Source organism: Lingula anatina, chromosome 1 (assembly GCF_051362555.1).
Source record: "Lingula anatina isolate TDL-2025a chromosome 1, LinAna3.0, whole genome shotgun sequence".
NCBI lineage: Eukaryota > Metazoa > Brachiopoda > Lingulata > Lingulida > Lingulidae > Lingula > Lingula anatina.
Genome location: NC_141767.1, coordinates 24927267 through 24939656, shown reverse-complemented (window position 1 = coordinate 24939656; position 12390 = coordinate 24927267). Strand labels below are relative to the sequence as shown.

General features: G+C 33.6%; 3 protein-coding genes across 6 annotated transcripts; 1 reads left to right on the top strand and 2 right to left on the bottom strand.

The window, feature by feature from the left end:
- Nucleotides 1-554: 554 nt before the first annotated feature.
- On the bottom strand, nucleotides 555-2769 carry LOC106160649 (large ribosomal subunit protein eL37A). The gene is made up of 4 exons (XM_013537303.2): nucleotides 2648-2769; nucleotides 1613-1748; nucleotides 957-1041; nucleotides 555-698 (listed from the first exon to the last, which is right to left on the bottom strand). The coding sequence occupies exons 1-4, from the start codon at nucleotides 2732-2734 to the stop codon at nucleotides 617-619; spliced, it is 390 nt and encodes a 129-aa protein (XP_013392757.1). The 5' UTR covers nucleotides 2735-2769; the 3' UTR covers nucleotides 555-616.
- LOC106160642 (F-box only protein 4) lies at nucleotides 2747-6506 on the top strand. Of its 2 annotated transcripts, none has more exons than XM_087014350.1 (6): nucleotides 2747-2904; nucleotides 4078-4289; nucleotides 4527-4756; nucleotides 4959-5213; nucleotides 5503-5669; nucleotides 5940-6506. In XM_087014350.1, exons 2-6 carry the CDS (start codon nucleotides 4249-4251, stop codon nucleotides 6018-6020), a joined length of 774 nt encoding a protein of 257 aa, XP_086870476.1. In that variant the 5' UTR covers nucleotides 2747-2904; nucleotides 4078-4248; the 3' UTR covers nucleotides 6021-6506. The 2 variants fall into 2 exon arrangements, with proteins under 2 accessions (XP_086870476.1, XP_013392753.1); XM_013537299.3 differs by lacking the exon at nucleotides 2747-2904 and adding an exon at nucleotides 2932-3264.
- On the bottom strand, nucleotides 6448-12320 carry LOC106160639 (general transcription factor IIF subunit 1). 3 transcript variants are annotated; one of them, XM_013537294.2, is made up of 13 exons: nucleotides 12206-12320; nucleotides 11632-11669; nucleotides 11181-11265; nucleotides 10718-10926; nucleotides 10415-10585; nucleotides 9753-9882; nucleotides 9519-9615; nucleotides 9176-9326; nucleotides 8695-8867; nucleotides 8469-8560; nucleotides 8079-8190; nucleotides 7816-7948; nucleotides 6448-7506 (listed from the first exon to the last, which is right to left on the bottom strand). In XM_013537294.2, the coding sequence occupies exons 1-13, from the start codon at nucleotides 12218-12220 to the stop codon at nucleotides 7296-7298; spliced, it is 1617 nt and encodes a 538-aa protein (XP_013392748.2). In that variant the 5' UTR covers nucleotides 12221-12320; the 3' UTR covers nucleotides 6448-7295. The 3 variants fall into 3 exon arrangements, with proteins under 3 accessions (XP_013392748.2, XP_086870449.1, XP_086870454.1); XM_087014323.1 differs by lacking the exon at nucleotides 12206-12320 and adding an exon at nucleotides 11884-11976; XM_087014328.1 differs by lacking the exon at nucleotides 12206-12320 and adding an exon at nucleotides 11884-11976 and having other exon boundaries at nucleotides 9176-9323.
- Between the last annotated feature and the right edge of the window lie 70 nt (nucleotides 12321-12390).

Genomic DNA, 12390 nt, shown 5'->3' with positions numbered 1-12390 from the left:
TTTTTTTAATCTGTCATGAGAGTCCTCATTGGTTTTGTGTGATTCCTTAAAGTCCAAGAAAAAAAGACAAGCCAAGAAATTTTGGATGCATTTGTTTCCTTCTTTACTGCAACCATAGAACAATGGGTTACAATGGTCAAGTCATGAAGTTTCTCAGGCATGGTTGACCATGGCAGTGGCAGCGTCAGTTAGATTGTTGCATGGTTTGCTCGTGTTTATAATATGACACATACACAAATTTTTTACATTAGCTATCCAGTATTCATAGTTGAGGTAGTATCAAAATACCCCCACCCCCAATTTTTTTTTGCATGGTTTGAAGGTTGCCATTCAGCTAACAGCTCTGACATGGGGCAAAGAAATACTAGTTGGGGTGTGTATTTACATTTTTTCTTTCGAATCATCATTTTCACAGAACCTGCAACGTCATATATTTACACTTCTTGCTTGGAGTGGGGTCTGGGATATCATTCTTTTCGATTAGCCATTTAAATCTTCTTTTGCAAATCAACCAAAACTGGTGGGTAATTTAATTTCAACCAACAAAAACAAAATTATTTTCTTTCAATGAAATAGTTTATTATGGTACAGTCTTGTTTTTCACAAAAAGTTCAGCCTACTGCTTGGCCAAAGCTTGGCTTGGTTGGCCTTGAGACTTCTGTCTGGGTTTTGCAGTTGTGCCCTCACGGAAACCATTTCTGAAATAATAAAAAGCATTTTTGCAGCTTATGACACCATAGATATATCAACGCCTCACTTTCTTCAACTATAACAACTCATTTAGGTCATATAATCAGTGGTATTAATTGTTAACATTATTTACCTCATGGACAGAAACACAGGTGACATGATATTGAATTTTCAACTGCTTCGCATACATATTTAGTCTGGACTTTAACATGGACCCACCAGCAGATATACTGAACGTTGGATCAAATCTAATATTAAAAATTTACCTGAATTTTCTGTAGATTATCTTGAGATGCCTCTGTCTACCAGTACCAGTAGTCTTCCTTCTCTTGGCCTTTACACTCCAGTTAACTGAAATACACATAACAGCCACACAATAAATATGTCTGATATCAATTCAGTAATACGTGAATTAAGAGAAACTGGAAACAGGCCATAATAAGTAAAGGGCAAGTTGGACTTTGGTGCACTTAAGGGAAGTCCTTTATTATTATTACATGGGTGAAAGGTGTAAAAACTGAAAATCCTGAAAACAAAACTTGCAATTTTTCATTGCATTTGGACCATATGAAAAAATGATCAAAAAAGACTGAAAATCCTGATATCAGGCATACTCCTAAAGAATTTGACCCGTGTTGTTGTTGTTGTTGTTATTATTATCTTGTATCACTCAAAACAATTTTTATAGCAGAGGTGCACAGATGACAGGTCCACAATTAAATTCAACACAACTACTTTATTGTTCTCGCATTAATAACTCCCCACTACACATTGAGCACTGTGATAACATATTACATGTATTATATAGCACAGGCATATTGAAATGATCAACATTCATCTTAAATTTTCTCCTAAAGATGTCATTCCCAGTTGACAACTAGCCTAAATTAATTACCAAAACAGATTGGTGAAATATACTTACATTTCCTGATTTTTGCTGCAGGATAACCACATTGTGCACATGTTTTCTTCTGAATGTGGTAGGAGCTACGACCACAACGGCGGCACAACGTGTGAGATTTGTTGTGCCGCTTTCCAAAGCTTGATGTCCCCTTGGTCTGCAAGGATAAACATTAGTTATGTCTTCAATAAGCTTGACAGACAACAAAGACATCTAAATTATATAAAATAGCTTCAATTGGGGAATCTTAAAATATCCATAGATACATTATAAACACATTGTTGTCTATATAATCCTGAACTACTTCATTCTGAAACTAGTGAGGTATAACTGCTATACCACCAATATCAAAGCTGTCGCCATTTATGAAATTATGAGATCACTCTCAATATTTTGTACATTAAAGTTTGTAGACTCTGGAAGAGCCATACGCCATGTCCCGGTTTCAGTATTTTACTATCATATAATCTCCAACACCTATGCATTAGTGGCATTCAAACTCTAACAGTGACAAGTCGGAGTGGAGGGGGAGGGACTGTAGAAATACCAAGAAGAGAATTGTTTGGTAGTAACCTACTCAGACAAGGAATCATCAGAATTAAACAAGTGTGGGGTGAACTTAAGGAATATACAATATACATTCTCACTGGTCTTACTAATAGTAAGAAATCAAGGGAATCTAAATCTGAAGTGAAGGCCAAGTTATATCGCGGTTATATTCTGTCAGCGCTAAATCCATATAAACCGACAAATACATTTCACAAAAGCTCTAATACGGGAAATACTGCAATAGCCACCCTTTAACAAACAACTGTGTTTGCATATTCTCTGACGAGAGGGACTAGAAATAGGACCAATTCTTTAAGGAAAGGACAAGGATAGAATCGTCCATGTCGCATTGACAATTTCCAGTCCTATTCAAGTATATTCAGTTTCAGAATGGATTTTCTCGGAAGAAAGATATGTGCATGTACTAGGAAAATACTCCAAAAAGTATATGATCGTTTTTTTAATGTAGATTAAATGGATTTCGGAGGGCTTTGCCACTACACCTACCATCTTGCTTTTTAGACAACACGGAAAGAGGTCAAGGTCGTAACATGGACATCCGACATGCGCGATAATTCCGGAAGTGGCGTGCATTTGTTTACATGGAGCAGCCACGCTGGAAGTGACACGTACTGTCAAATGACATGTGATTAGTCACAATTCTATATAGACACGCAGTTCAGTGAATCCCACATTTTTAAACACCGCACTTAGAGGGGAAACATCGCGGACCAAAACTTTATTTGCTTCTGTGGGAACTTAAGGTAAAGTTTCAGTCGAAGTTGGTTTTATTCTTAACCATGGCTGATGTTTATGTTCCAATGCCTCCCTGCCAAATGGGGAAGTCATATCAAGAGTGCTCGCGGCCGGTGATGGCCCAGCCAAGTAGAAACCAAAGCGTTTCGTTTAGGGCCGATCTAGGCTCTAAAGAAGACGCTTTACCATCATTTGCAAAACTATTAGACATTTACAAATTGAATCAAAAAGGCAACTTGTTTTTTGCCGGTGGAATACAGCAATTCTTAATTCATCGCCAAAGGGAAAACAAAAACACAACAGTAGAGATTGAAGAACTTGCTGACTATATGGCTGGGAATGCATCTACTTCTTTCAGTGATCTACCTGTAAGTACGGGGCTATATGCTATACATCTTTTTAGTAATAGCCCAAGTCTCCCTTCATGTTTTTCTCCCAAACTACACGTACGACGCTCTATTGACAACTGACAGGTGTAAGCAATACCTTAGGGCAGTGGAAAGATAGTGGCCGTAGCTTGATTTTGATTAAAACTGTTAAAAGTATCTTTTGAAGGCATTTCTAGCCTTTGGCAATTTCTGTGAATCTTTGGCATGTGTGACCAGGTATCATATCTTGTCAGTAGCACTACAGTACATCAGACAGCAGGATTTGTTGGCCCAGTGGAAATGTCCTTAGCTGCCAAACACGGGGAGTGGATTCAATTCCCTCTCAGTCCCTTTTTTTTCAAATTATTATTATTATTAATGGGTATCAACTAGTATACAGTAATTACCGCAATAACACAAATTGCTTGAGTTAGTAACTTAATTAGCACTCCAACTGTCTTTGACATATACTGAGACAAAAAAAAGAGGGATGACACATTAATTTTTATATAAGTTCTGCACATACCGGTAGTTTTATCTATTATTTAAAATTCAGATCAATGAAATCATGCTGTAATAAATAGTTGCACTAGTAACATATGGAAACATTTGCACCCAATGTTTTTCCAATGTTTATGCATTCGCTCTTATGTATGTATCTACTAGCACCACAGTAAACTGTTAAATTCTTGTTTAAAGTTGCTGTACATATGAGATAAAAGAAAAATGTATCATCATTGTGTTTTGTCAGTGGATCTGTTTAATTTTTATTTTCATTATTTATTATAAATATTTTATTATTTTTATTTACAGGCCAATGTAAAGCTACATATCTTTTCACTTCTAAGTGCACAAGATCTGTGTCGGGTGAGCAGAGTATGTAAAGACTGGAAAGAGCTTTCTTCAGACAACATTCTTTGGGATCAAAAGTTAAAATTGCACTCGAAAAAATGGGAGGTTATTGGCCACACCACAAACCCAGCTATGTATAAAGAAGTGCAGTCTGACTGGTCTAATAAGGAAATGTAAGTCAGCTCAGAAGTTTATATTTTATCACTGTAGGTGAATTCAGTGTAGAATTACATGTAATTCAAGGTCATGTGCTTAGTGTATTCTTTATCTATATGCGACTGTTTAACTAAAAACTATGCAGATACATGTATTCTCATTTTCTAGTATACTAATAGTAAAAGTGCACACGGTAATATAAAATTCTTAATTCTATGCTCTCCTTATTTCAATAGAAATCTTCTACATTTCAGCTACCTGAGATGTTCTCCTGAAGTAAATAGACTACGAAGACGCATGAATGTTACTTTTCACAATTTGTCAAGTTGGCTGCGATATTTGATGCCAAGCAGGAAGCCTCCTATGGTAGCCATGTTTGGGCCAGGTTTGGAATCAAGCACCAGTAAAATTGTTAGGAGGATTATTCAAGACAAGGCCACACCATTTAAAGTGACAGGGATGTTTCCTGGACACGTGGAAGGAGGTAAATCATATTTTATTATTGATATTTTTATGTTGGTGAATGAACTCATTTTTAAATTATTTCAATAAAATGTTTACTTTATTTTGAGAAAAAAATATTACAATTTCAGCATTTTTTTTCTTAAGTTTATATATGTGATAAGGGTATTGTTTCGATAGGTGCATTTAATTCGGTTTTTGAAAAAAAATTTTTCTTATTTCAGGTTATGGCTCAGGAGTAACTGTGAATCTAAAGAAACTCTTTTTCAACTTGACAATTTTATACACAAACACCAAAAATGAAAGAGAAAACAAAAATGCAGAACAAAGACTCAGAAATAACAGACTGCTACAGAAACAGGTGGCTGATGCAGAAAATGGAGAGGAGACATTTGAACTTTGCCAAAGCGTCAAAGAACTGTGCAGGACTGTAGATGCTTTCATTTTTGTAGTCGACAGTTCAAAGGAAAATACTGCTTGTAAGTGACATTTACTTAATTACAAGTGAAAGCCTGGGAGCTTTATTGTTTGGTATACATAATTTTTATATCTGTTTCCGTTTCCACTATACATCTTTAAAATCTGTTTCTTTTTAGTACAAGATGAAAGGCAAGATTAGATTTGCATATTCATAATAAAATGGAAAAGAAGATGCATGGAGTTAATTAATTCTTTTATAATACATATGGTAATTTGGGTAAAGCATAAAGGAAGACAATTTTTTTTATCAATTAAAAATAGATGTGACCATTGAATCAATTATTTCAGTGGGTCAGAGCAAGGCAGAACTATTTGCAATGGTCAATGAGAGGTGGTCATCCCCAGACATTCCAGTGGTAATTTTATCCTGTGTGAAAAACACAACCATTCCAAGGCAGCCATGTATTGATGTGGTCAACCAGTTGGATCTTGGGAGACTGTCCAAGCCATGGCAGGTGAGGATAATGCTGGATTTAAATGTTGAAGCAATTTTTTTTCTTTTTTTTTTTTTTTGTAAAACATGTAACTTTCACTATTTTGAAATTTTGCATTACATGCAATTCTTTGGAATTTGAATTTTGGTTTTACTTATTTTAAGTCCAAAATGATAATGTAAACGATAGTAATGAAACCATAAAATGGATGAAAATAGCACTATTTAAAGTAAAAGCAAAAGATGTCCAATGAGTTACAGAATTAATAAAGGTATGCTTGTCTGTTTTTAGGTATTTGACTGTGATGTAGAGACGCTTGGAGGTGTTACAGACGGTATAGAGTGGCTAGTAGAACAAACCCACAGGTTATAATCTCATGCAGTAACTGGATTTCTTCATTAGATGGAGTGGGGGTCCAGAGCTTGAAATAGTTTTTCATAATGATTAGATACAAGGTTAAATTCTTCAAGCCTTTTTATTCCTGTTCTGCAACTGCATGTTCTGTGTGGCATTCGGAAAAGAATCGACTTTACACAAAATGATTAAACTGCGTACTTCATTTGCATTTGTCATCTGTGAATTACTTAACTAGATTCTGCAATTTTTAAGTATATAAGAAAGTGTATTTTTGTGACTTTTGGTGCTGGAAAAAGAACAACAATACTCCTTATAATATACAGCTTCAGTGTGCAGCAACTTAAGGGGTGAATTGTCAGATTAATTTTTTAACTTAAGCACAAACTGTTTTGCTTACGAAGAGTATATCTCTTTATAATCAAATGTGTTTGAAAAAGCAATATTGTGATAAAATATGCTCTTTATTTTTTGCATTATTAAATTCCATTTAAAAAGTAATAACTTGTTGCATTATTTTATCAGTTTTTTACAGAAATTACCTTTCTCTTGAGAAGGGCAATCAAAATATTAAAAAACGTTAATAAATATATGTAATTTTATAGGTTTGATTGACAAATATATTCAATGCAATTTATTTACAGTAGTAATGGCACATGTACAGACTCCTGTTAGCATGAAAAAAAAAAAAACATTAAGAAAGAAGTTATATATTTACACAGATAAAATTCCCCCAGGGCTGGTAGATTTGTGGTGAGTTGTGTTAAATTGCAACATGTCAGAACTTTTCATTCAATTGGCTTCAATACATGAAATTGTGCTAACATGTCCCTCTTGTGAACATGTGAAAGATCAGACACAAGTGAGAAATTGAGGGGTACATAATTCATACATCTACAAAATAAGTGCTTAACTAAATATCTTAATTTAATATTTTCTCACAAAATTGTTTTGATTCAATTACACTCAGCATTATGAAAGTTATAAAAGAAGTCCATGCGACATATTTAACAAAAGGTACAACCACTTAAAAATAAACATGCAATTCCAAACAATACTTTTGTTTCGCATGAAACTTCAGTTTTGTCTGCCTCTGCACGTATGGTAATTAATTTTCATGATTTTGTTAGTCAAACTTCAAACTAACAAAACTGACCCAATGATCTACATGTACCATCTCAAACCACTTTTGTCTATGAATATCCATGTGGAGATGATCTCATTTTTATATCAGCTGCCATTCATTTAACAAAAAACCTTGAGTTATCCTTGAGTTATCTATAGATGGAATTTTTAATCTGCTTTGATGGAAAAGTACATTTGGTCTTTAATCTTTTTCCTATCAGGATTAAGTTTTTTAAGTATTTGTGTTAAAGTAGTCACTAGTTGCTCATTAGTGAGTCCTGTTTTCTTAGACTTGAATTTTTGTGTCAAGTCTCTGGCAGTCATTGGTTTTCTCTGGAGGTATCGTTTTACAGCATCCTCTGTTATTCCCTCAGAGCTACTGCAATGAAAATGAACAAATATCATTAACCTGGGTTTATTGTCATGGGTTTACAAAATCAGATACACTAAAAGACATTATATTTCTAGTTGATCAAAGTATTAGATTTCTGCTTCATTCACGACAACTACTAGCTACGCCAACTGAAGTTTTCAGATATTTCTGTAAAATTTCTGAGCATTGCTTATTTATTATTATTATTTATTTATTTTTATTTTTATTATTATTTTTAAGTTATGCAGCTGTATAACTAGTTAATGTTTTATCTTAAAGCAGTGACTATCACCATAGTTAGCTGCATTTCCATACCTTATAGTCACTAGAGAAGTACCACTAGTGGAGGCTGCTGATGTGGCACTACTGGATGCCGATGCAGTGATTGGGCTGCTTGTCCTTACTCTCTTAGCCAAGGGACTCTCTGTTTCTGCTTTTCTTTTAACAGCTGCAACACAGAGAGTTTATGTTATATTACTCAGCAATTATTAACAAAACAGTTTATGAATCGAAGTCTTTCATTTCCGTTGAGCAATTGCAATTTACATAATACACCAGGAAGTGTACCTAGCCCATACCTTTATCTTCAGTCTTCTTTTCACCTGGAATGGGCGTGTTGGATCTACTGTTGTTTCTGCTGTTAGGTTCTGAACCTGTAGATCCTCTCCGACTGGATGGCTTCTTCTTTTTCTGAAATTACATGTGTGCATGCTTTTTACACAAGTTTCTTAAATGAGCTGAAAAACTTATGATGTAATCAATGTAATCATGTAATCAATAATGTAAAAGAGCAACCTGAAATCTGTTAGTGTAATGTGTTACAAAAATATACACTCACTAGCATTTTACTTATTATTAATGGGAAACTATAGTTATTAAAAAGAAAAATTTGCAGATTTATTGAGAAATGAAAAATACAATATCGCTTTTAATTTCTTGGAGTTATCTAATAACCCATCATTGTTTACCTGCTGCATAAATAAAGCTGACGCAAAACCTCCATCTTCCTCTGGGTCTTCATCTGAACTGTCAGAGCTACTACTGCTACTGTCCTGTTTCTCTACAAATATTAAGTATAACAGAGTTGAAATGTATTTTTTTAACTTATCATACCGAAGCAAATATATACACACAGTTATGTCCCAATACCATCCAAAATTTCCATAAAATGAGTAAAATTTTGGATTCACTGACCTTTCTTGGCCCCTTTTGAACTTCCAGCATCCTCATCTTCTTTATCTTTCTCTTGCTCCTGTGTCTCTTCTTCACTCTCTCCTGATTCATTCAGGTCTCTTAAACCTTCCTCATCTACAACACCTTTTTCATCATATCGTTTTTCATTCCTTTTGTCTGTAAATTCCTCGTCACTAGAAAAGATACAGAATTACCATGGGTTAAAATATCATTACTTTATTACCAAGATCTTTGACAAGGCATGCCATGTTCTATTTCATGTCACAAATGTAACATATGGATAATTATGTTAAACACAATGGTTGATATGGATAATTGATATTCTAACAGAGACTAATGATTCTCTTGCTATGAGGAATTGACCTTTAAATAATTGAGTATAAAATACACTGCTTTTGTATTGTGTAGTACCAAAGAAAACTTGATTACTGCAAATTTCCCATATCACAGAGAAACATATTATTCCGGAAGTTTTGTTTACCTTGAAGATTCAGAATCCGTAATGTAATCCACTTCTTTATCATCATAGTCACCATCATCACTGTCCTCTTTTCCTTCTTCATCACCCTCATCATCATCATCCTTTTTCTTTTTGGATTTCTTTCCCTTTCCTTTCTTCTTTGGGATACCTTCTAAAAAAAGGCATATTCACTTTGTATATCTAACCATTAATATAATACTGAACTTAATCAGCATTGTGACTGCATCCTTCTCTAACTCCCCTGATATTTTTTAAACATTTAACAATATGCACTTATAATTCAATTTGCAATATTCCTTTACACAAAATAAGTAATGCAAAATAACATAAAATGATTCTATACCTTCATCTTTTTCTTTATTTCCATCTTCATCCTCATCATCATCCTCATCATTATCGTCTTCATCTGAATTCACCCAATCTTCCATTTCAGTTAGCATCTATAGTGACAAATGGTGGAAATAAATCAGTTTTATCATACAGATTTCTTTAATACAAAAATTTTTAATATGTGTGATAAAATATTTGGGTACATGTTTTCAATTAATGCATAACCTTAATTCAAACATAATCCTACCAGGTCACTCTTTTTCTTTGTTTTCTTCTTATCTTTAATGCTTTCTCCTTCTTCAGCATCCAATGCATCATCTTCATTCTTCATTTTCTTCCGTAACATTATGGAAAACATATTCAAAGTCTTGTCTCGCCTAGTAAAACAACAAAAACTTTTTTCAACAAATAGGATAAGATTTTGAATCTTTAAGATATAAGAATAAAGGTCTTACAATGTGAAATAAGTTTCATTATAAAAATAGAACTTTATACATATAGTCATGATATTCATAATTTCATAATATGCAAATCATAACATAAGTTAAAGTGATAATAACTCTTCGTATGAGATGTATATTTCACAATAAAAACCTTGTGAATAACTCATAGAAATATAATATATTCTGTTTTACCACAAAAACAGCAGTTATAGCTATTATTCTGATATCTGAGCTTGTCTTCAGACCACGTGACCTCCATTGATAGCTATACTCTGTTAAATTCTCTTAAGAGATTTTAACAAAAAACCAAACTTTTTAGAAAAAAACCAGGGACTAACTTTGAATGTAAAAATGGATTCATTAACCATTGGTAAGTATGGGAAAATTGTTGTTTACTCCAGGAAAATTCATTTTTTGGCCGAAACGAAGAGTTATTATTGCTTTAACATTGGCACATCAGACACACCTATTAAATTCTTCCTCTGCCTCCTCTGAGTTTAAATATTTATAATTGATCACAGAGTTGAAGTTGTACCACTCTTCCACTGGGTATGCCTCAAATGCTAGATCTGGCCCCTGTGTAAAGACAAAATATGATGTGTTGTCATTGATCCCTCCTTCTTTGGTGCCTTTGAACCTGAAAAAAATCAATGAACACATTTAATTTTTCATATAATGTAGTTAATGGGAAATATACATGTCATCAGCTTCACTAATTCATTTTAGAAACTGTGATTGATTATATAATTAATGAAGCCAATCCACTTACTTTCTAGGCTGGTCAGTGCCTTTGTTTACTTTTAAAAGCCAGGGCTGATCTTCTGGGTTGTATTTCTTCAGCAAAATGCCATATTTTTTCCTTCGTGCTTCTTCCCTCTGCTCTCTACCGTACTCACTGCCAGCACCAAACTTAGGAAGATCTTCTAGATCATTTGCGTTCTTGTATTCCCTCAAGTTGTTTTCTCTCCCTATTTTAGCCTGAAAAAAAATTACATAAGGCAAGTTGATTTAAGTGACAAAATGCAATAGATTTTGCCTATTTATGTCACTTTGTTCAGCAGTGGCCTTTGAGACAATTAGTTTCTAGATGGAATACTATAATTTAATAATTAATGTTTGTAAATATATCACTATCACCTTTGTACTGTAATCTTCATGAAGACCAAATTAACAAATGTGAATGCAAATGACATTTGTTTACAAAATGCTATCCAACATAACTTTACATTTACCTGCATGTTTTCTTGTTTTGCCTTCGAAAAATCAAGGTTATTGGAAGCATTGAAGCGCATAATACTGAACTTCTTGGTATTTTTCCTGAAAAAGTATGTTATTATTATTATTATTACCAAACTTGCAACCCAAGGGTTGGATAATTACAATCACTGCATCATAGTTGAAAAAAACATTAGTAAATAAGAATAAAGGAATATTAAAAGACATATGTAAAAAAATTTTAAACAAAATAACTAAAATGTTGCATGTCATCATCAGAGAATCATAACACAATGTAAAATATCACAATTCTTTTTATAAGAGCATTATTAACTATCAAAAGGTATACAATCTGCAATGCAAAAACATCTTTACCACAACCCGTTTTTAAATAACATTATTACTATGATTAATATATATTTATATATACAATATATTTGAAGCTACATCATTTTAAAGAAAACTCACTTTGGCACCCTCACAGAGAACTCCTGTGGTGTTGGAGTCTGTATAGAAAAAAGATTGATTAACAAATGCCATCACTTTAAATTGTAGCAATCAACATGACAATCAATGACTAAGCCATATACAGTATGTATAAAGATGATACAACCATGAGATGCAAAACTGCAATCACTGGTGTCACATTCTCAGTCACTATATTCTATGATGAACTTAATTAAAATTAAAACTCTTGAGGTAAGTACAGAGTATACTAACAAGTGCACAGAGGGAATCAAAGACCGATACAGGTGTGACAGGAATGGTAGTCCTAGGAATGGAAGTCCGGGGACCCATATGATGAGTACAGGTTAGGGTTAGTCGGAGTATTGGGGTTAGTATATGGGAAAAATGTCACCTGTACAAAGCAACTAGGAACGGAGTACGGTTCCTATCGTAGCTACCATTCCTGTTTGTGCATCACCGGCAAAATCAAGTTTGACAAATTTCAATTCAAAATCAATATCAAAACGACTCCATTATATGATTATAAAGCACAGGCTACCAAACTGAACAGCAATGTTTCTTAAGAAGTACTTACAGGCCTGGCTGCCATTGTAAGATGAAATGCGCCACTATTTTTATCAAAACTATCGTAGTGTGTCTGGTCTGATCATTTACAATGTAAAGTTGATTTGCTTGTGTGTTTTTGTTTTTACGGATTATTGGATATAAAAAGATTTCTTATTTATTTCAATACTATTGATATTTGATAAATTTATTTTA